Raw genomic sequence first — 22,795 nt, forward strand, 5'->3', positions numbered from 1 at the left:
GGTTAGGCAAGTTAGGTACCCTTAATCGCCCTCGATTATTATGGAAATAGGTAAAGGTTTGGCAGATTCAGTTTCTTGATAGACGTCACTAGCTGAGGAGAGGCGGAGACAGTATCATCGTTCAAACCTAGCCTTTCCTCTTCCGAGCAGGTCCCCAGGACCTGCCTCTCCGCAAGGCCTGGCCCCGCCCACCATCCTCTCTACGCCTGCGCGCTCCCCGCGGCTGACCCCGCCCCCGCCGCAGACTCGCTATGCGCACGCGCAGTGCTTCTCCATGTGGGCGCGGGCCGTCATCCGGCCCAGCTGAGCAGTGGCAAGTAAACCCCTAGGTTGCAAGACCCTCCTGCCTCGTCTTGCTGTTCCCCTCCTCTCTCGGTCTTCCCACCCCCCACCTCCACCACAGCGGACTTCGCAATGGGCAAGAGCCGGACGAAGCGCTTCAAGCGACCTCAGTTCTCGCCTACGGGCGACTGTCAGGCCGAGGCGGCGGCGGCGAACGGGACGGAGCCAGAGGAGGACGACGGGCCAGCGGCGGAACTGCTGGAAAAAGTGAGGCGAGGGCTCGCCGGGGCCGCGCGGGGACGGGCGGGGGAGCAGGCGGCGCGCAGAGGCCCCCAGCCGTGCCGCGCGCCCCTGCCGCCGCGCCCCTGCGCGTGCGCTCTGCTGTCCCCCTGACCACTCGCTCTGTCCCGCAGCTTCAGCACCCGAGCGCCGAGGTCCGCGAGTGCGCCTGCGCGGGGCTGGCCCGGCTGGTGCAGCAGCGGCCGGTGCTCCCGGGCCTGGCTCGCCGGGACGCCGTGCGCCGCCTCGGGCCGCTGCTGCTCGATCCCAGTCTGGCGGTGAGGGAAACGGCGGCCGGCGCACTGAGGTGAGCAGGGAAGGGGGATCTGTGCTGGTGCCCTCGGATCCGGGCATCGGCGTCCAGCCAGCGCCTCCTGTGCACCTGGTACCGTCGCTCACGGGTTTCATCCTGAGTGCTCTTGTCTGCGGCACAGTTCGGGAGGGCCAAGAACTGGCTATGCTCTCCTGTTTGCAGAGGAGGGATCTGAACTCAGGCTTCGGATTCCGGAGGACCTCATGAGCCCCGGACTACACGTATTCCATCTGTCCGCCTGACTGCTTCAACTGCAGTAACCATCTGCCAAGCGTCCTCTGCTCAAGGCTTATTAACGCACGTTGTACCCTCCCCAAGGAGACTTCATAGAGTCCTGAGGTTCGGTGAACTCTTCCATTGTATGTGCCAGATTTTCTAGACGCGAGGGATTTTGAGAAAGCAGAATACTGAGCAAGACAGCCAGGATCTGCGCCTTCGCAGAACCATGTTGATGCAGAGACAGGGAACTAGTAACCAGATGAAACATAATATTAGGTTTTAAGAGGTGGTATGGAGAAACCAAGAAGGTGATAGCCGGAGGTGGGGAGTTACTTTAAATTGGATAATCTCTAGATAACATTTGTGAGCTAAGAGCTGAGGTAGCCTGGAACCAGAGGTGGACACACAGGGGAAAAGCATTCCTGACAGAGAGTAGCAACAGCAGAGGGCTTGGCACGGTTAAGGAAAGGGAAGGTTATGTGGCTGAGCAGAGTAGAGGGTGCACATTATAGGGATTGCGGCTGGAGAGACAGATAAGGACTCAGTGGTGCAGAGCTTAAGGACCTATTCTAAGCCAGAGTGACTAGTCTAATTTACCTTTTCAAAAGGGCTGGTAGCTGCACTGAGAATGGACTGTAGAGGGGGCCAGAGTAATGTTAATATTTGTAGTTCTCATAGCTCTGTGTTTGTTCTGTTTCATTCATTAAATGTAGCAGGTTTATATTGAGAGCCTGCAGTGCCAGGCAGTGGGCTAGTGGGAGTGAACAAGACACATAATTTCAGTCCTTAATGGATCTTACAGTATTGAGGGAGGCAAGCATTATGCAAATAATCACGTAAGTGTGTAATTACAACCAATGATGTTTACAAAAGATGCTATGAGAAGGGGTTTGGGGAAGAAAACTAAGGGCATGATGTTTGAAGTGAGATCTGGGGGATGAGGGGGAATTAACCAGTTGATGGAGAAAACAACATACACTGGGAGCTCCTGGAAGATGGTGAGACATCTTCTCATTTCTCTTCATAGCCTGAGTGCCTAGCACAGTGCTGTGCACTCGGAGGGTAAACAGTGTCTTCACAATGAAAATTAAATGTAGTCAGAATTGTTTCAGGGAAGGTCATTCTCAATAGCCTCACCCTTCCTATCCTTGAAGTCTTGATTCCAGAAAAAGGTCCCTTCATACAAGATCAGGCAGGAGAATTCCCTAGCAGTCCAGTGGTTAAGACTCCAAGCTCTCACTGCTGAAGGAGCAGGTTCAGTCCCTGGTCAGGGAGCTAAGATTCCATAAGCAGCATGGCATGGCCAAAAAAATAAATATCAGGCAGTAATTGATTTACATTAAATAGGAAGTCTTCCCTCTCGCTGGGTGCTGCCTCATTCCTGAGAATTACATTGTTACAAGACAGAGTCATCTGTTTAGTTCATGTAGAGCAAGGATCAGAGCAGGTGGAGTTCTGTGGATTGGTTCTGCAGCGTCTTACAGAAATCGTAAAGCAATTTCAAACGGGAAATGTTAAGTATGGGTAGAGATAGAAATAAACTTGAGCGCTTAGCATGTTTTTTGGCATGTGATCTGAAGCGGGTGTGTTTTAAACTTCTTGTGTAGAAATCTCAGCGCTTGTGGCGGTTTCGAAGTTTGTGATGACATGGTGACGAAGGATATCATGACTCCACTGGTTGCCCTTCTGAAAGAGGTATGCCACTTTCCCAAATCTCTGTTAGTGCACGCACTCCAACAGTTTGGGGTTTTGTCTTATTTCTAAGTACTTTGGTGTCATTTTGTCTTCCCTCAAAACATTCTGTAGGAATTGTTTCTTTTCCTGGAAACACTGATCTCTCATCGTTGACACTAGTCTCTAGTTTGTCCCCGCTACCTTTATTTATCTGCTTGTTGGAAAAGACCTTCCTAAAAGTATAGACTGTCTCCTTTAGACGTCAAACTTCATAGGATGAAACTAATTTGTATTTATTCGATGCTTAATTATGTGTCTTGTGTGTTATTTTCCTGAATCCTCAAAGCAGTCCTATTTGGCAGGTATTCTTTGTTATTCCTGTTTTACAGATGAGGAAGCTCAAGCATGGACATTAAGAATTTGCTGAGAAGACTAGATTAAGTTTTCAAATTTTCTAATGTGCCTCCTTTATTGCAAGATGCAGTTCAGGGATTAAGGAATTCTCCCCCTGTCATGCCTCTGGTCCACTGTTCTGTATTGATGGGTAGTTTTCACTTGAGGCCGTAGGAGGAATATCCAGGTTTGATAAGAGACATCATCATCAAAGGGACAAGACCTGTTGTCCCTTTAGAACAGTAATTCTCGTAGGGGTGATGTTCCCCACAGGGAACATTTGGCAATGTCTGGAGCCATTTTTGATTGTCACAGCTTTGGAGGAGGGGTTGCTACTGGCAGCTAGTGCATAGAGGCCAAGGATGCCGCTAAGCATCCTACACTGGGCACAACAGCAAAGTGTCCCACGTGCACCACAGCAAAGAATCATCCCGTTCAAAATGTCAGCAGTGCCAAGTTGGAGAAGCCCGATTGAGAGGATGTCATGGATTGTAGGAGGGGGCAGAACTGCAGAGGGATTCAGAGCACCCACTTCAGAGCCAGGATGCCTGGATCTGAATCCCGCTTCACTAGATACTAGGCTGCACCCTCAGCAGGCTCTCTGTACCTCAGTTTCCCATTTGTAGCAGGAGATTGGGGATAATAGTTCATCTGCATTATAGGTCTCTGGTGACAATTAAATGACTTAATCGACATGAAATGCTTAGAATAGTGCCTCATGCTTAGAAGATGCCGTATAGATACTAGCTTTTATTATGGGTTATTTTTCTTTGTCTTATATATTATCTTGACTACGTTAAATTAAATATTTTGTATTGATTTTACATTTTCACTTAAGATGTGAAATGCTTTGTATCCAGCTTGTACAGTGACTTGTGAGAACTTGATGGGCTGGTGTTAACTGTCATTTCTGATGTTTCGTTTTTGTGATTCTTCACTGCCGTTTGCATTTCTTTGTGTTTATTCTTTTGAACAAAAGTGCTAATCATGGTATTTGGTTACAGTGTAGTACTGGACTGGATTCAAATGAGATGTCCCCTCAGAAAAAAAAAGATGAGAACAGAAATTCTATTGAGAACATAGCCAACGAGGCTGTAAACGTGCTGTGGAATATATGGTAAGATGCTTTCCAGATGCAGCTTGCTGCCTCAACACTACTCAGGCTTCTGCTCTCTCTGTTAAACTGCAGAGGAATCTCTGTTCTCCTTGGTAGGCCTGTACATCTGTTAATGCATCTGTTAATGCTTGCTAGGCGATCTCGTCAAGTGACCTAAGATCAACTGTCCTTCCCAAGCCCTTGTCCTCCTAGCATCACTGTATCTTTTTTTATTTTTTTGCCTTTCCACGTGGCATGCAGAATCCTAGTTCCCTAACCAGGCATTGAACCTGTGCCAGTGCTTCTTGGAGTCTTAACCACTGGACTACCAGGGAAGTCCCACTACATCTTTCCTTGCTTTACAACTCTTCTATCCATTTATTGCTACTGATAGAAATAAGAGAAATTGTGGTCATTAGTGGCCCCTGCATCCCTTCCTCCCCCACTGCCTGTGTACCTTAAGCAGCAGTTGTCTTAAAGCTGGCCAGGCTCCAGTGCAATAGATACTTTGATCTGGAATGAGACAGGAACCACAGACCTTGGTGAGTGCCATTTGACAGGGAAGTCGACGTCTGAGAAGAGCTCCTTTGGCCCCAGTAGAAAGGAGACCACACTCCATTCCATCATTGTAGCAGTGGAAGGGGGCTTGGAGATGGGGGCTTGCTTTTAGGAATGGAGATGGCTAGAAACACAACATGGATTTTTTTTTCTGCCCCATTTTATTGGACCACCTTTCTGTCTGGAGTGTGTCATGATTCTTTATTTTCCATCAATAGCCATGGTTATTTCTGACCTCTTAGAGGTATATCTCAGAATACAAGGTTAAGTTGGATCCTGGAAAGCTGCCTACATTGCTTGACTACCTACAAGCAGTCAAACTTGCCTATGGTTTCTTTCTTTGTTATTTTGGGTGCACCACTCAGCTTGAGGGGTCTTAATTCCCCAACCAGGGATCAAACCTGGGCCCCCAGCAGTGGAAACGCAGAGTCCTAACTACTGGACCACCGGGGAAGTCCCTGTGATTTCATTTTGAACTAGTGGATGCATTCCACCAGGAAAATAGGATAGGTCAGATTTGAGGAGGAGAAGTCAATGGCACCCACTCCAACACTCTTGCCTGGAAAATCCCATGGACGGAGGAGCCTGGTGGGCCGCAGTCCATGGGGTCACTAAGAGTTGGACACAACTGAGCGACTTCACTTTCACTTTTCACTTTCCTGCATTGGAGAAGGAAATGGCAACCCACTCCAGTGTTCTTGTCTGGAAAATCCCAGGGATAGGGGAGCCTCATGGGCTGCCGTCTATGGGGTCGCACAGAGTCGGACACAACTGAAGTGACTTAGCAGCAGCAGCAGCAGATTTGAGGAAATGGCATTCAAGCAAGCTAGTGCGTGCTGTTTTTCTAATAACTTTAACTTATATAAATTGTTGAATTTGCAATTTCTTTTTTAATTTTTTAATTTGGAAATTTAAAAAAAATTTTCTTTGAAAAGCACCTGAAAAAGTGGTCCAGTAATCTTTCTTTCCTGAGTGCCCGTGAGCCCTGTCTACATCATTTCTGGTTATCATAGCTCTTAACACTTCCCATTGCATAGTTTACATTTAAATTATGTTTACAAATGTATATGTTTTATTATCTTAACAGATATATGCTTTATTTTCCTGACTGTACCTGAGCTTGCTGTGGGCTTCTTGAGGGGAGGTTCATAGCAGTGTCGTAGTGACTAGATGGATGGAGGGATAGATGGATAACGCAGACAGAAAGCAGTTTATCTTTAGACGACAGGACTGGATTTAACCATTTAGTCAGCTCTGTCAGTGGCTAATCTGCCGTGTGTGTGTGGTATGTCTAGAGGAATATGCTTCTCTGGAACCATGAATAAAATTGTTATAGTTATCAGTAACTGTTTACCCTATATTTAGCATATATGTCAATTAATAACAGCAATTGCATTAATTCTGATTCTTGTATTAGAAGATACTGTAATTTCAAAAATATTTTTTGGTGAGAGTTTCTCTGTCGAAGATTGCAGAATGTTATCATTATAGCAGTCTAGATGAAATAATTAAAACTTATTTTTACCTTCTTTTAAACTTGTGCTTTTTGTATGATAAAAATAGAGGCCTTTAACTCTTACTTTAATTTATTATTACTGTGATATAGTGGAAAGACAGACTGGATCCAGGGATTCACCACTAACAAAATGTATGATCATTAGACAGATCACTTTACCTTTGGGGGTCTGGGTTTCCTTATCCACAAAAAGAGGAATTGAAGCAAATGATTTGTAAGATCTTTTCCATCTTTAACCTCCTGTAAGGAAGCTGGCATGTAGGTAAAGAGATTGGCTAATATATTGTACTGTGATGGGAATAAAAATTCAGATAGCCAGCTGTATTCATGCACAGTGACTAGGAATGGGCATTAATTTCTTCATCTGTAAAAATGGTGGGGGTTTGACTACAATTCTGGTTCTTTTATAAAGCCTCATTATTTTTTCATGAATTTCTGTGGTTGATTTTTTAATGTTAAAATGTGAATAGTAAAACTTTTTTTTCCCCCTTCGATTTAGTGAATGCAGTAGTAGAGCAGTATCTATATTCAACAAAGAAGGGTGTTTGGAGATTGTATTAAAGTATTTAAGTAGGTTTTCCACCAATGTTGACCTGGCTATTTCAGTAGGTAAGTAAAGAAAAGTTTGTGTGCCCTTATTCAAAATTTTTTATTCAGACATAACTTATTTATTCTATGGCAGTGATTTTTTTTCTCATTGTATATAAATGCATCACTGAGTTCTATTCTGAATCTTTTAAAATGTGTGATTAATTCTTTACTTACTCATGCAGTTTTCCTGCTCTTGTCTCTAAGAGGGAGGAAAAGGATTATGTGAGCATATGTGGTTTCTAATGCCTGAACATTCTTGGAAGTTTTTATTAACTCTTGAAAGTTTTCATCTCCCATTTACAGAGAAGCAGTAACCCACAACTGCCAGGCCTTGAGCCAAAGTTAATTGGAATGTAGACGATAACCTCTGCTCTTTTTGAGAGAGGAAGATAAGTGATTGCAATTTCATATAGGCCTGCTTCCCTTCCAGACAGGGAAGGCAAGAGTCTGGCAGCGTTAGCAGCCTTGGCTCCCTCGCTTTCTATGCGTGGGGTTACAAGCCACTGGGGGCCCTCACTCAGCAGAGGGAGGAGACAAACCAGGGGGTGGGTTCTGTTTCAACAGAACGCGGGGGGTGAGTGGAGAAATAATGGATAAGAAGTGTTTTTTATTCAACCCTTCATAACGATAGGCATCTGTCCTTTTATTTAACTACACATTTCTCCTGGCAAGGACAAGTTTATTCCCCTTACTGAAGTGTATTCCCCTTACCAATGTTTCTCTTGGCTCTAGTGGAAATAGAACAGAGAAGGAAAAAATAATAGTGGAATAAATACTATTGGGAAAAATTTTTTAATCAGTTTCTCAGAATGGGATATTTGGCAGAGGGGAGACTTGTGAGTAAATGTGGATTTTAAAAACACTTGAACTAGAAAATTGGCAGGTGACTTTCAGTCTCAGAGGACAGTCTTTATTACAATAAGAGTTTCAGGAAAGTTCATAGCTTTGAAAAGAAAAACTTCACTTCTGTTTTTTGGGCCTTAAGTTTTGTGGATTTGGTTATTTCTTTTTTTTCCTAAAGAACTTTTAAAAAAGGGGATCAGAATAAAGTAACTTTACAGTGTATAGCAGTATTTTCTTTGGCACTTAGCTAGGTTCATAACTCTTTTAAGGCAAATGTCAGATTGCTTCTGTTTTGAAAATCAAGCAAAGCTTATATATAGTAAAGTGAAATACTGAAATTCCATACTATGTATTAATATAGCTTTCTTTGGACTCGTGCTGTCTTAGCAATCACAACTTACCTTAGCTTTTTGTTAAAGTGAATTTAATTAGTCTCTTAATGAAAAAAAATTACACTTGAATATATGTATATATACATATATGCATACATATGGATTTATATATAAATGTATTTTGGAATGCAGACTAGAGCACAATAATAACATGTATTTTGACTACTAATTTGGATGGAAATGATCTGCTTTGAAATTTTTAGACCTGGATAGAAATGGATTTTATAGAATGCAGTATCTCAAAGAAAATAAATTTGGGCTTCCTCATTTGTGCGTCAGAGGTCTCTTCTGTCAAGCTTTTCATGCAGTCCCAGTTGTTTTATACTTGCAGTTAATTATTTCTAATTTACAAGTTATAATCCATGATCTTGTTTTAATTGCGAGAGAAGAGTTAAGTGCTAAATGAACCCTATGTCTATTAACACTTTACCTATCTCTTAATTTACTCATTTTTATATAAAATACCATTTTTATTTAATGTGCTATATCATAAATTAACTTTTAAGATCATGCAGAATTTTTTAAATGTCTCCAAACCTGGGACTTGTCATAGACAACAGTTTTCCATGCACTGGTGTTCAGCCTACAGGCTGTTTGCTACTGGTCTGTGACGAGTACAGAAATTGAAGCTAAATCTTTGTAAATGTTTATAGTAATTCCACGTTGTCACGGCAATTGAGAGCCTTTTCATTTATAAAAGTATAGTTCTGTAAAGGATTATAAGTTAAGAAAAAAGAAAAGTCTTTTATAACTTTGATAATTTGGGAAGCCTCATTTGCACAAACTATGTTTGAGGAAAAGGGTGAGTCTCCTACAAAATGTGTCCAGAGAAGTTGTAAAGATGCAAGTTTTTTTGATGAGTCATTTTGGTTTAAATTATCCTAGCGGAATTCACTTGTTTCTGAATATTTGATTTTTGTCTCTATAGCATATTGTTTGCAGACGGTGACCGAAGATAACCCAGAGCTACTGAAATCTTTCAGTACCCCAGCATTGCATGTGCTGGAATCAGCAATGCTTTCTCCTGTCAATTCCATGGAGTATCTTCTATTGAAGACATTGGTGGCAGGTAAAAGTTAACCACTTGCGATAGTGTGCATTTTAGTAACTTGTAGCAGGCAGAAATGGAGAGGCCAAAATTCAATCAATCCCCCATTTCACCACATCAGGACTTTCTGTGCTTATGTCTGTTCTCAAATTTTTAATATTTAAATGGAAACCTTTAATTCAAGCGATTCTGCATAATTTCAGAGCCTTAGAAGATTAGACGTGTTTTCAATTTAATAGCTCCTGTTGTCTGATAGAGAAATTGTGCTGTCAGGACCCCCTCTTATTTTTGAAGCAGTGAGTTCAGAAGTTGACTGCAGGCATCTAAGACATGACCACTCACTTTCCTATAAGATCTTCACCCCCAGTGCCTCTCCCCAGAATTTCTAAATACAGAAATAATCTGATGGCGTGTAAGTAGTAGGTAACTTACTGTGTATTTTCCTTTTGCCCTTTGTTTGGGCTTCAAGGGTAGTTATCTTGAGAGATGTTTTGTATTTTCCCTAAATTGATAAAATACGCACAAAATAAAATTTACCATCTTAACCATTGTTGAAGTTTTTCTTTTTTTGGCTACGCTGCTCTGCTTGCGGGATCTTTAGTTTCCCAACCAGGGATTGAACCTGGCCTCCACAGTGAAAGCACCAAATCCTAGCCGCTAGACCAGCAGAGAGCTCCCTGGCTTCTTAACCATTTTTTTTTTTAATTGGAGGATAATTGCTCTATGATATTTCTTAAACATCTTTACGGAGAAGGCAACGGCACCCCACTCCAGTACTCTTGCCTGGAAAATCCCATGGATGGAGGAGCCTGGTGGGCTGCAGTCCATGGGTTCGCTAAGAGTCAGACACGACTGAGCGACTTCACTTTCACTTTTCACTTTCATGCATTGGAGAAGGAAATGGCAACCCACTCCAGTGTTCTTGCCTGGAGAATCCCAGGGACGGGGGAGCCTGGTGGGCTGCTGTCTCTGGGGTCGCACAGAGTCGGACATGACTGAAGCGACGCAGCAGCAGCAGCAGCAGCAGCAAGCATCTTTAAGTGTACAGTTAAGTATATCCACGTTGTTGTGTAACCATCTTGCAAAACTGAAACACTGTACACATTAAACAGCTCCCCGTGTATGTTCGTCCATCCGTGGTTAGACACTTGGGTTGCTTCCACTCTTTAGTTATTGAATAATGCTGCTAATGTGGATCTTCAGATGATCTGTCTGACTCCTTTCAGTTCTTTTTTAACATAGCAGAATATACCCCAGAACTATTTTTATTTTGTCCCATTTTAAAAAATTAGTGTACTTAGCAGTAGCTATTGTTCTGGTTTCACAAGTGCAACACCAAGAACCTGCTCCCTCATTTGTCCGTGAGATCTTGGAATTTTAATGCATTCCTTTCCCCTCTTGGACTGTAAGAAACTGCTCACGAGAGCATCTCAGGTTAAGATGAAAGAAAGCCGAGGCAACGTAGTTTGTCGTTGTGAAAGAAACTCGATCGGTGTTCTCTCGGTCTGTTGGCTCTCTATCAGGGCAAGGCATTGTAAGCCAGGAACAGGAGACGATTATGAAGGACCGCTGCAGTATAGGGAGCTGCCTCTGGGCAGAGCTTTTTGACATTTAATAAGAACTCAACAAAGGCAGTAGGACTGAGATTTCTTGAAATCATGCCTGAGCTTATAGAACCAATAAGGTAGACACTGTATTTAATAAAAGATTTCACAGTCGATTTCTCTGTCCTCATGCTCATTTTTTTCCACAGGCACAATTTGGAATCTAAAGGACATTATTCCATCCAGGAGTCAGGCAGAAATCATAAATGCCATACTAAAGATCTTATCTGAAGTTCTGGAAATGGATGCTGGCGAAACGGTTATTCAGATGAAGGAGGCCGAAACTCAAAGGATAAAAACCGCTGCAGAGACTGAGGACACGTTACAGAATGCTAATGGTGATGATCTGATGGAAGACGATGAAATGGAAGAAATTCCTCATAGAAGGAAAGTCAGAAGGAAAACGTTCATTTCAGATTTACTTCCAGTAAGTCAGATTGGTGCTTTCAAGCATAGATTAAGACAGCTATTTTCTTTTAATAGATATCCTAAGCTTCGTAGGAAAATGTTGTAACAATTAATTATGAAGTGAATTTCAGTAAAAACAGCCATGTTTTCCCATTAATTCTCATTAAAACATCAGCTCCCAAAGGAGAAAAAAAAATCTGAGATGAAACATTTATATAGTAGAGGAGTTGAAAGATGGGTAGACCAGTACTTTTGCAATATTTCAGAAACATGCAGTCATGTGATGAAGAGTCTGAGCTCCCAAGGCAGGGGACATGGGTTCGACTTTTGGTCAGTGAACTAGGATATTTCATGTGGCATGGTGTGGTCAAGAAAAAAAATATGTGGTTCCCTTCCTAACATTTGTGTCTCACTTAAGTTTCTTACTCTCCCCCAGACTGTCTCTACACTAAAGGATTTTGCTTTGCTCAGATAGTCCCTTGCATCCTTGTCTCTTCTACTGTAGAGTTTAGCCTTACTGAGCCAAAGTAGCAAGCCAGAGTTATATTGCCCACTGCTGTTGAGCAGAGGAGGCAGAGTGACAGTGAGAATTAATGACGGTTTGTAGGTTTGCAGCCTGGATAATCGTGGCTTACTTGGCTGGGTGTGATGTCGGAGTGCGGGTGACCAGTCTCCAGCGCAGGCAACTTTTCAGCTGAGCCCGTCGGCAGAGATGGAGCTGTTCTTTGGGAAAACATGTTTCCCAAGGAAGAGAGCAAGTCATCAGAAGGCCAGGGAGGACGGCGAGCTGGGCTTTGTTCATCCAGGTGCGCGTTTTCCATGCTCACGCTGTGTGGCAGGCACTGTGCCAGAGGCTACTGGTAGAAAGATGATAAGACATATTTCTTGTCTTCAGGGACCTTTTCCATCTTGTAAGGATGGACACGTGATTTTAACTTATTACAGTACCTGTGCTAAGAGCAGTGATAGGTCTGTGCCCAGACTTCTGAGTGAGTAGGCACAGCTGACTCAGCCCTGATGGGAGCAGAAAGGAAGAGACTCTCAGAAGAGGCTTGGCGGACAGAACACCTGAGCCGTCTGAAAGGATGGGGCAAACAGCGTGGTGAAAGCAGGTTAGTGTTGTTCGAGGGGCCTGGAGGCGGGAGAACCGGTCAGGGCTGCCGAAGTCATTCTAGGGAAGGATGGTCATGCTTGAACTGGAAGGACTCTAGTGATGTCCTCTCACCCCCTCTACCGTCGCACATGTGGCCTGTCCTGATTCGTGTATGAGAAACTGAATCTGAGAAGTGTCTTAAGTCAGTGTCTTCGAGTATGGATAGATTTATTTTTAAAGAATTCTTTAAAAATTTTTTTATTTTTTGGCCATACTACATGGCATGTGGGATTCCCTCATAGCTCAGTTGGTAAAGAGTCTGCCTGCAATGCAGGAGACCTCGGTTTGATTCCTGGGTGAGAAAGATCCCCTGCATGAGAAGGAAATGGCAACCACTCCAGTACTCTTGCCTGGAGAATCCTATGGACAGAGTAGCCTGGTGGGCTACAAGTCCGTGGAGTCACAAGAGTCAGACGTGACTTAGTACTGAACAACAGCAGCAACATGGCCTGTGGGATCTTAATTCCCCAACCACAGATTGAACCCATTAGAAGCACAGAGTCCTATTAGAAGCATTAATTAGAAGCATTAGGGGCACAGAGTCCCTGGAACGCCAAGGAAGTCCCTAAAGAATTCATAATGGGCATAAACTCATCAGTGTACCACCTTACATTCACGAAGTCTTGTAAAGCTGAACTGGTGGTGTTCTAAAGCACTCCAATGTAGTTAAGAGCTGTTTTCTCAGTCCCCATGAATGGCTGTTAGGTGCAAAGCTTTGTGTTAAGTGCTGGGTTGAATACAAAAATGAAAAGTCCATCCTGCCCTTGAGTTGCTTGGCAACTCAATATCATATCTCTCTTGTGCATCTGAGTCAGAGTGGGTAGAATTTAAAGTCGATAAACAAGATAGACAGAGGCATATCTGTGAGCCTTTTCATCCCAAAGGGTGTTGATAGAACCCCAGCAACATCTTCTCAGGTGCCACGTGGAGGTAAGTTACAGATCTGGGGTCCACGTGTGGAACGTCAGGTGTAACAGATCGGCGCTCGGAGGCTCTTCTGCAGGGGCTGGCATTGTGCTGACCAGGTCACTTTATCCTGATGGACACATCTATACTACGTTTCCCCACCCCAAAATCCCATCAGGGGAGCAGTGGGAATTCCACTTGGGCTGCCTGGGGACTCTGAGAGATCGGATGTCCCTGGCTAGGGGTGGGAGAAGAACCACCCCTGCAGGTTTGCCCCATCTCCAGCTTTGCTTCCGGGGGACCCTCCAGGGAATGGGTGAGTGGGGATTGGGATCCCAGTCCACCAAGATGAAGTGCCACTGTTTGAAAGTATCAGTGTTTAACTGTTATTTAGAAATGCACATTCTCAAGCATTACTTACAGATAGAATTTTGGTGCTTAGAAAATGCAGTGTTTTCTCCTAACAGAAGCTCGCTTTTTAAAGTCTGTCACCGTGGCTGAGCAGACTGGATGGTTAACATGCTGGTCAGGCAGCCGGTGTTTTGGTGCCAGTAGGGTGCTAAGCATCGTGCTGCTGTGTGCCAGGAATACAGATTCACAGGCAGGCAGCTCAGGTCTTTTCACGCTGCCCAGTGGTTGTGCAAGCGTAATCACAAACCTGGAAGGAGAGAACCAACCCAAGTTGTTGCCATAACATGCAGAAGTAGAACACTCCTTACCCGGCTTCCGGAGTTAGCAATTATCAAATCATGGTCTATTTTCTTTCATCTCCTTTCCTACCCACTCTCCCCTCTCACTACTGAATACTTTGAAGCAAATCTCAGCTGTCATAACATTTCCTCTAGCTTGGTTCTTTATGTCAGTTTGATAACAGTAAGAAGCAGGGGATTGTTCTGAGCAGGAAAGTCAGGTAAAGAAATGGAACTTCTTTCAGAGTTGTTTCATGCCAGATCTTCATACATGTTAAGTAGATGAGAGGCCAGCAAGGGCGTGTCTTATTTAGAGTCTCATCATACACAGATGAAGTGAATAGGAATAAATTTTCTGGGTTCGATCCCTGGGTTGGGAAGATCCCCTGGAGGAGGGTATGGCAACCCACTCCAGAATTCTTGCCTGGAGAGTCCCCATGGACAGAGGAAGGAGCCTGGTGGGCTACAGTCCATGGGACCTCAAAGAGTCGGACAGGACAGAGCCACTCAGCACAGCACAGCAGAAAAATAAATTTTGGATACATTCTTGCCTGTAATAAAAGGAACATAAATATAGGGATTCCTAAAGTCTATCTACTAAATTAGCAGTCTGCTTTTTTTTTTTTTTGAGAGTGTGTTTCAAAATTATAGTTAATTCATTGCACAGCAAGTTGCTAGAGGATTATAAATGAGTATGAACATTCTGGAAAAGGAGAACAGAAATATGTCATAGGATCTATAGATATGTTTTTAACCTTTGATCCAGTAAGTCTGAGGAAATAAGATAACCAAATAATGTGAATTATTCCACTCTAGAGGAATGCTAAATAAATTATAAAACATTCATTTAAGGGAATATTGCACAACCATTGAAAAGACAATTTTTAATAGAAACTTTTGAGATTGGAAATCATCCAAACAACAAAATATACATCATTTTTTAGCATATGCACTACTTTGAAATATCAGTATAGCTATTTCACTTTTCATAGGTGACTTGAGAATTAAGGTCATATAAATTTATGCAACCCATTTTGAGACTGTTAATTGATGTTAGGTTCACACTATTTCCTCAAGAAAAAGTCCCCCTTTTTCTTCAGTCTTAAAGGAATGCTTTATTGCAGTCTTCAAAGAAAGCCAGAATGGAGGAAACCCATCTGCTCCTTAGCCAAGCTCTGTTGGTCACATAAGGGCCTGTTAGTAATTCTGGTTAGTGCAGACTTTTCCAAGAAGACATCTAAGCATCTAAAAGCAGGTTTGTTGTGTATAAGTGCCTGGCGTCTGTAACGAACCCTTGTTTTAATCTTTGCATGCTGAGATAGTTCTTAACACAGTATATCAAGTTGCAGGGTGAATTCAGTTCAGAATTCCTGAATATTTATCTGTTCTCTCCAGCTAACTAAGCAACACTTAGGGAAGCCGTGCGGAGAGATGGGAACCCAGTGAACAGTGGTGTGTCGCAGAGTGCCAAGCGGAACCATAATGCCTGCTTGTCCTTCCAGCCCGTTACGACTTTTCTTGTGCTTACCCACCCCCGCCGCCAGGTCCCCTATTCCAAGTGCAAATACCATTTAGTGGGCTTTAACTAAAGAAAGCCACCTGAAAATAGTTTTCTAAACCTTGGAGTGAGAGTTGGTCGTTTGCCTTCTTTTTTTTTAGCCCACCGACAAGGAGCTGAGAGAAGCCATAGCTTTGCTGACCGCTCAGCAGACGGCTCTGGAAATCATTGTGAACATGTGCTGCAGTGAAGGTGTGTTATCAGTTCACATTTAGATATCCTCCCCAGCACTGGGAGGGCGCTTCCATGAGGATTATCTTAAACAGTCCAGTTCTCTGTGATCTGCACTCTTCCCAGATCCCACGGACGACGAATGGGAAGAGCTTTCTAGCAGTGATGAAAGCGATGCATTTATGGAGAATTCCCTCAGTGAATGCGGTGGGCAGCTGCTCTCTCCCCTCTGCCTGTCCCATGAGGTTCACACGGCTCTCACCCACCACCTCCTCCCAAAGAAGGTAATCTGTTTCCAGTCTGGGCTCACTCTAGAGCATCGCGAACGTTTCAGAAAGCCATTCTTCCTGTGCACAAAGGAAGTGTGCTAATACTGCCAGGTGTGGGTGATGGGTGAGATGCGGGAAGTGGAACAGTGAATAGCACTGGAGGTGGGCTGAAGTTCATCAAGCCTAACTGTCTCACTTAGAAGTTGGGATTTTATGAAGGAATCATGTGTTCAGGAAAAAAACCTTTCCTTGTAACATTTGCCTTACTGTCTTTCTTAAATTTAGATTTTTGACAAAACTACCTTTCCAAACAGCGTTGCAGTTGACGTGTGCTCTAGGAGCCCCACTTGGAAACCTTTGATTAGAAAGTAAGAACATTTCTCTTTTCAAAACCATTTGTCATTATGTTGTTATAGGAAATGATGGACCATTAAATAGAAGATGCTGCCTCCCCCCCAGATTCAAGAGTTCTAGTCCCGTGTCTTGCGTATGTTCCCTAGAGAAGTGAGCACGTGTTTGCCCTAAGCAGGAGAATGCTCATAGCCGTGTGGTTCACAGTTGCCCCAACCTGGAAGCAATCTCAGTGTCTATCAGTGGCAGAATGGATAAATCAATGCGGACATGATCATACAATAGAATACATACAGCAGTAAAAAGAATCTGAACTGGAACCACTCACAAAATAGTGAGTAGTTCATTGAGAGGTGCATACATAGATGGTTCCTGGGCTTCCCTTGTGGCTCAGCTGGTAAGGAATCCGCCTGCAATGTGGGAGACCTGGGTTCAATCCCTGGGTTGGGAAGGTCCCCTGGAGAGGGAATGGCTGTCCACTCCAGTATTCTGGCCTGGAGAATTCCATGAACTATATAGTCCATGGGGTCACAAAGGGTCAGACACGACTGAGCGACTTTCACTTGAGGAGTCAGGAAGGTGGGTGTGATAGGGAGGGGGTAAGTGAGAGTGCTAGCAACATTTTTTTTCTTCTTCTAGTGAAGTAGGGTTGGTTTCCAGTATTGTGTTAGCTTCAGGTATAAGCAGAGTGATTCAGTTATATATATGTATTCTTTTTCAGCTTTTTTTCCCCTTCTAGGTTATTGTAAAATATTGAGTAGAGATCCCTGGGCTATACAGTATGTCTTTATTGGATATCTGTTTTATGTATAGTAGTGTGTATATTGTTAATCCCAAACTTCTAATTTACCCTTCCTCGCCTTTCCCTGTAGGTTACCATAAGTTTGTTTTCTATGTATGTAAGTTTATTTCTGTTTTGTAAATTAAGTTGATTTGTATCTTTTTCTTTTTTTTTTTTTTGGATTTCACCTATAAGCAATATAATACATTTGTCTTTTTCTGGCTTGCTTCACTTAGTCTGATAATCTCCTGGTCCACCTATGTTGCTGCAAATGGCATTATTTTGTTCTTTTTTGTGGCTGAGTAGGATTCCATTGTATAAATACGCCACATCTTCTTTATCCATCCATCTGCTGATGGACATTCAGGTTGCTTTCATGTCATGAGTATTGTGAATAGCGCTAGCATTCTTATCTAGGTGCACCAGTGTTTGCTTTGTAAACTATTAAACTCTGTATATTCCTGAGTGCTTTATGTGGGTCATATTTTACATTTAAAAATAGGCTTTAAAGGTGCTGCCACGCACAGAAATTTTTCTCGAGCAGATTCCATATGACTCATCAGTTTACTGTGCCTCAGAGGCCTTGAGTGCTCAAGCAGTTTGATCTGGTCAGATTCACAGTTCACCTCAAGTGTTCTTGCCGACTGCCCGAGACCTCCGGACGCCTAGGTTCAGCGTCAGTGCTGAATCCTGTCGGGTGACGGTGAGAGGGCAAGACAGCATTCTCTCTCTTCCTTTCCAGAATGAACACTATACAGTGTAGAGCCCTCGTGTGTCTCCAGAGCCTCGTCTCCCTTCTGGATGTGGACCATCTGGGCGGACCTGCTGCCCTTCAGACGCTTGCACAGCACCTGTCACAGCTGCTTTTTTCTCAGCCAGGTAAATATCCTGTATATAGTATCCTTTTTTTTTTTTTTTTTTTTTTACTGGAGTAGTGTGTTTGTCTCTGCCATACAGCAAAGTGAATCAGCTATGCGTATACATATATCCACTCTTTTTTAGCTTGTTTTCCCATATAGGCCATTACAGCGGATTGAGTAGAGTTCCCTGTGCTATACAGTAGGTCCTTATTAGTCATCTGTTTTATAAATAGTAGTGTATATATGTCAGTCCCTATTTCCCAATTTATCTCTCCCCTCTCATCCCCCTGGTAACCATAAGTTTGTTTTCTACATCTGAGACTCTTTGTACATCTGAGGAAATAGAGTATTTTGCATAGTAAAAGAGAATTCTCCACGTTACTTTACCCTGCATGTATGTTTGGAGTGAGGGTTAATGTTGGAGATACGAATCTGCTCTAATTCTTTGCAAAACTGTTTTAACATTTCCCCTTCTTAGAACACTGAATCTAAGAGCTGAAATTCTTAGATCAAAATAAGGTCACTTTTGACTAAATACAAATTTCTGTATAAACAGTCCTTCAAGAGTTGTTTCCTGATTCTTTTTTTTTTTTTTTTTTCCCTTTAGCTTTGCTGGGTCTTGGCTGCTGTGTGGCCTTTTCTCTAGTTCTGGTGCACAGGCCTCTCACTGCTGTGGCTTCTCTTGTTGCAGAGCACGGCCTTTATGGGGCTGCAGTAGCTGCAGCTCCCAGGCTTTAGAGCACAGACTCCATAGTCGTGGGGCATGAGCTTAGTTGCTCTGAGGCATGTAGGATCTTCCCGGATCGGGGATCGAACCCATGTCTCCTGCATTGGCAGGCAGATTGTTACCACTGAGCCACTAGGGAAGCCCGATCCCTGATAGCTTAAGACATCTGTTTTGCTCTCTGTGAAGAGGTGCTGTGTATTTAATGGTACCTGTTTTAGAAGTTCTAGATTAATTTTTAAAGATTAAGTAAATACATATAGAGTTTTTAGGTGATCTCAGGCTATGTATTCTTTAGCTGGTACGATCCTGTGAAAACCAGGCCCATCCATATCTAAAACAGGACGTAGACAGGATATGAGCAGTGCCATTCCCATTTCGAGCCTGGACTGAGCCAGCTCTGGAGTGCAGAGGTGACTGTCAGTGGAAGCTGGTCAGGTGATGACTAAAGCTTTGTATTTCTTTCCCAGTCTTATAAACCTAAGAGATCTGGGGACTTCCCTGGTGATCTATGGCTAAGACTTCACCTCCCAATGCAGGGGGTGCAGGTTCAGTCCCTGGTCGGGGAACTAAGATTCCACATGATGTGAAGAATGGCCACAGTTTTTTTTAGGAAGTACACCTGAAGAGTCCTGGATGGCATGGGAAGTATGGGGAATGGCTCCTGTCAGCCCAGCAGAGTGTCCTACGGAGGGGTGCCTGGCAGAGCACCGCTACTGCCGATGCCCGCTCCCATCCCCTCATTCCCGTGGGCTCCCTGCAGGGAGCAGGGCCACACAGGAGGGTCCACAGCCAAGCCCCCGGTGAGCAGGACTTACCCAGGTCTCTTAGTGCTCCCAAGACCTGCTTAGCTTGAGTGACCCCTTGCATTGCCGTCTCTTTCCTCTGGGCCATTTCTCAGTGAGAGTCCAGTCGAGACCCCACCGGCTCCGTCTCCTGCTGGCACGAAGGGTTTATTTCACAGGCAGTAAGTGCATGTGCTCTGCCCCCTGCTAGAGAGAAAACACTGGGGCGTGCTTCTCCCAGTGCAGCCGGCTGCTTGTGGCCACTGGTACATCCTCATTTATCGCCTGGAAAGGTCACAGGAAAACCATAACAAGTCGAGTCTTAGAGAAATGATGAAAAGTTTCTGAATTGTGGGAAAGTATAATGAAACACTTTGATCTTTTAATAAGTTTCAGTTTCATAGCTTTCTTGACATAACCATTTTATCAGAGTGAAATTTTATATTTAGAGACAGTACTCTTGTATAGTCCTCCCAGACATTTGGGATTTATTAAGTCATGTAACACTGTGAGTTCTGGGTGGATAATGTGAACTGTTACTGAGGAGTTTGGTGGGGAGAATGGGGCTAAAGTTCTTTACATTTTTGTGTTACCATGTTTGAAAGTAATGTATGAGGATGGTACAGCTGTATTGTACTTAACTTACTTTCATCTTAATGCTTAAATACAGTCTGAATAGTTATAAAATTTGTGATACGTACCTGTATAGGCTTTTTGTGGCTGACATCAGAGATAAAAGGAAAACGTTTTTAGTAGAATCTGGCCCTTGCATTCAAAACATCTATCTTTGTCTCCTTCATTTAAAATATTGATCTTCAGAACATCAAGAGATTTTTAGCAATGTTGTATTTTCAAATTGGGTCAGTTTGTCATTTGTTCCATTACATGGGTTCTAAAATCATTTAGGATTCCCTGTTTCCCTAGGTTTTGGGAAGCAGAAAGCTTCTTCTCATTACAGTTAAAATGGTCGTAGCTCCCATTCTGGGATATGCTTTTTATTCCATGTCAACATTGAAAATAGGTCTGTAAAATTAAAAATAATTTGTGGCTTGATTACTCGCGGGTTGACTATTTACCTACATTTAGGTGTGCTGCAAATTCTTAGATCCTACTCAAAGTCGTTGAGAGGCGAAAAACATTTTGAATCGCTTAACTTCTTTTGACATTTACTTAACTTCTTTTGACAACACCATGTGTTGCTGACCTTTTACTGAGAATTTGTCAGAAAGGCAGAGTCATTTGAACTTCCTCCCCTAATTTGGGTTAGATGACCAGAAATATGAATTAAGTAAAAATCTCCCAAATTTAGGGAAGATATGAATTTCATGTAATATAAAATAGTAGTGTAGTTTAGATTAGGATTTTGAATCTTAATTGTGTTATGTGCAGCTCACAAATATCCAGGGTTACACTTACAGCTTTAATCAAACATAAGTTACTTTTCAGAGCCAGTATGGTAACTTTTGGAAGTTTAATAGTAACAATTTTATGCCAGCTTTTGAGGATCTGCTAAGTACTAGGTTTGATGAGCTAGGCATTATCACCCCACTTTCCTGATAAGGACACTGAGATTTAGAGGTTTAGGAACTTTTTCAGGAGTGTTCCTTTTTTGTTTTTCCTAAATTAAAAAAAAAAATTATTTTTGTTTCTTTACTTGTCTGGACCAGGTATTAGTTGTGGCACTCGGGATCTTCCACGTTGGTAGTGGCATGCAGGAGTTTTAGTTGTGGCATGTGAACTTGGTTGCAGCATGTGGGATCTAGTTCCCTGACCAGGGGTCAAACCCAGGCTCCCTGCATTGGGAGCTTGGAGTCTTAGTCCCCGGACCACAAGGGAAGCCCTTGGGGCCTTCCTTCTTTTAACAACTATTTATTGACTGACTTAATGCCACTCACTGTGCTCGGTCCAAGGTATCCAGGCATGGACAAGATAGGCAAGGTTGCTATGCTCATGGAGCTTGTATTCTTATATAAATGCTGAAACTCCAGTACTTTGGCCACCTCATGCGAAGAGGTGACTCGTTGGCAAAGACTCTGATGCTGGGAGGGATTGGGGGCAGGAGGAGAAGGGGACGACAGAGGATGAGATGGCTGGATGGCATCACTGACTCGAGGACGTGAATCTGAGTGAACTCCGGGAGATGGTGATGGATAGGGAGGCCTGGCTTGCTGCGATTCATGGGGTCGCAAAGAGTTGGACACGACTGAGCGACTGAACTGAACTGAACTGAACTGGTATCTAAAGGGTAGAGGCCAGAGATGCTGTTAAATATCCTGATGCACAGGGGACCTCACATATACCACAAAGAATGATCTGGTCCAAAATGTCCACAGTGCTGAGGTTGAGAATCCCTAGCCGGGGGCCTCTGTCGAAAGACTGAGAGGCAGAATCGTCTGAGGTCTGTCTGCTCACGTGTCTGGTAGCATGGAGCTGTCAGCCAGAACACCCACAGGTGACCCCTTCATGTGACCTTAACGTGATGGCTAGTTTCCAAAAGCGAGAGCTGAGAGAGAGGAGAGAGCAAACACAAGTGAATCAGGTGGGAGTCATGCCTTCTACCACCCAGCCTGCCACTTTCTCATATTCTCTTGGTTGAAGAAGCCACAAAGTCCCACCCAGGTTCAAGGGGAGGGAAAATAGACTCCATGTCTTTGTGGGAAGTGGCAAGGTTCTGCAGAATCATGTAGAACTGGAAGTACTGTGGTGGCTGAGACATAACATATCTCATGCATCAGTCACTCTCCCTTCCCACCGAAGCACCAGCTTACCTGGTGGCCCTCACCCTGCTGTATGGGTTTGTTAGCATAATTGTTGATTGCTGTTGTGTTCTGTCCTGTATGATAAGAAGGGACAATAAGAAAAGAGTAAAACTGAACCAAAGTGGGAAGGAGAAGTTGGGTCAGTAAAAACCATGAAAGCCACTGAAAAGCAGAGAAGCATGGTGGCCTGGCCCTGCACTAGCGATACTTCGCAGCTGGGCAGTGGGTTTGGGTTGCCAGGCAGCACTCTGATTTGAGTCTGCTCAGCTCAGTGATACCGATCAGTGACAAGCTGACTTCCATCTACAATGGCCCACTCAGGTCTATTGTGTACTAAAGTGTGAGTTAAGTGAAAATCCAGTATCTGCAAGTTGAAGACTGTCAGGATTATTTCAGTTGTGGTCATCTTTCAAACTCAAATATTCAGTTCACAGTGGGATGTTCACTGGAAGTTTGGGCTTAAATATCAAGGTGTTTTTATTATAGTAGCATACATTAACATTTAACAATGCTTTGTCTTGACTTTTTCTAAAAACTCACTCTTCTAAGAAAAAGACAAATTTATGTTTCACT

General features: G+C 43.4%; 1 protein-coding gene across 3 annotated transcripts in view; it reads left to right on the forward strand.

Moving 5' to 3' along the window:
- Nucleotides 1-261: 261 nt before the first annotated feature.
- The window catches only part of HEATR3 (HEAT repeat containing 3), a 36,168-nt gene continuing 13,634 nt past the window's right edge, over nt 262-22,795 (forward strand). For 2 of the 3 annotated variants that reach the window (XM_060397932.1, XM_004014977.6), the window contains exons 1-11: nt 262-549; nt 696-868; nt 2,701-2,788; nt 4,165-4,277; nt 6,830-6,939; nt 9,085-9,225; nt 10,958-11,235; nt 15,624-15,714; nt 15,820-15,977; nt 16,248-16,330; nt 17,837-17,973. In XM_060397932.1, the coding sequence (XP_060253915.1) occupies nt 415-549; nt 696-868; nt 2,701-2,788; nt 4,165-4,277; nt 6,830-6,939; nt 9,085-9,225; nt 10,958-11,235; nt 15,624-15,714; nt 15,820-15,977; nt 16,248-16,330; nt 17,837-17,973 (1,507 nt within the window). In that variant the 5' untranslated portion in view covers nt 262-414. Of the gene's footprint in view, nt 550-695; nt 869-1,054; nt 1,214-2,700; nt 2,789-4,164; nt 4,278-6,829; nt 6,940-9,084; nt 9,226-10,957; nt 11,236-15,623; nt 15,715-15,819; nt 15,978-16,247; nt 16,331-17,836; nt 17,974-22,795 lie in introns of those variants that run through there. The other variant, XM_060397933.1, reaches the window with a different exon arrangement.

The sequence above is a fragment of the Ovis aries genome, chromosome 14 (assembly GCF_016772045.2).
Source record: "Ovis aries strain OAR_USU_Benz2616 breed Rambouillet chromosome 14, ARS-UI_Ramb_v3.0, whole genome shotgun sequence".
NCBI classification, from domain to species: Eukaryota; Metazoa; Chordata; class Mammalia; order Artiodactyla; family Bovidae; genus Ovis; species Ovis aries.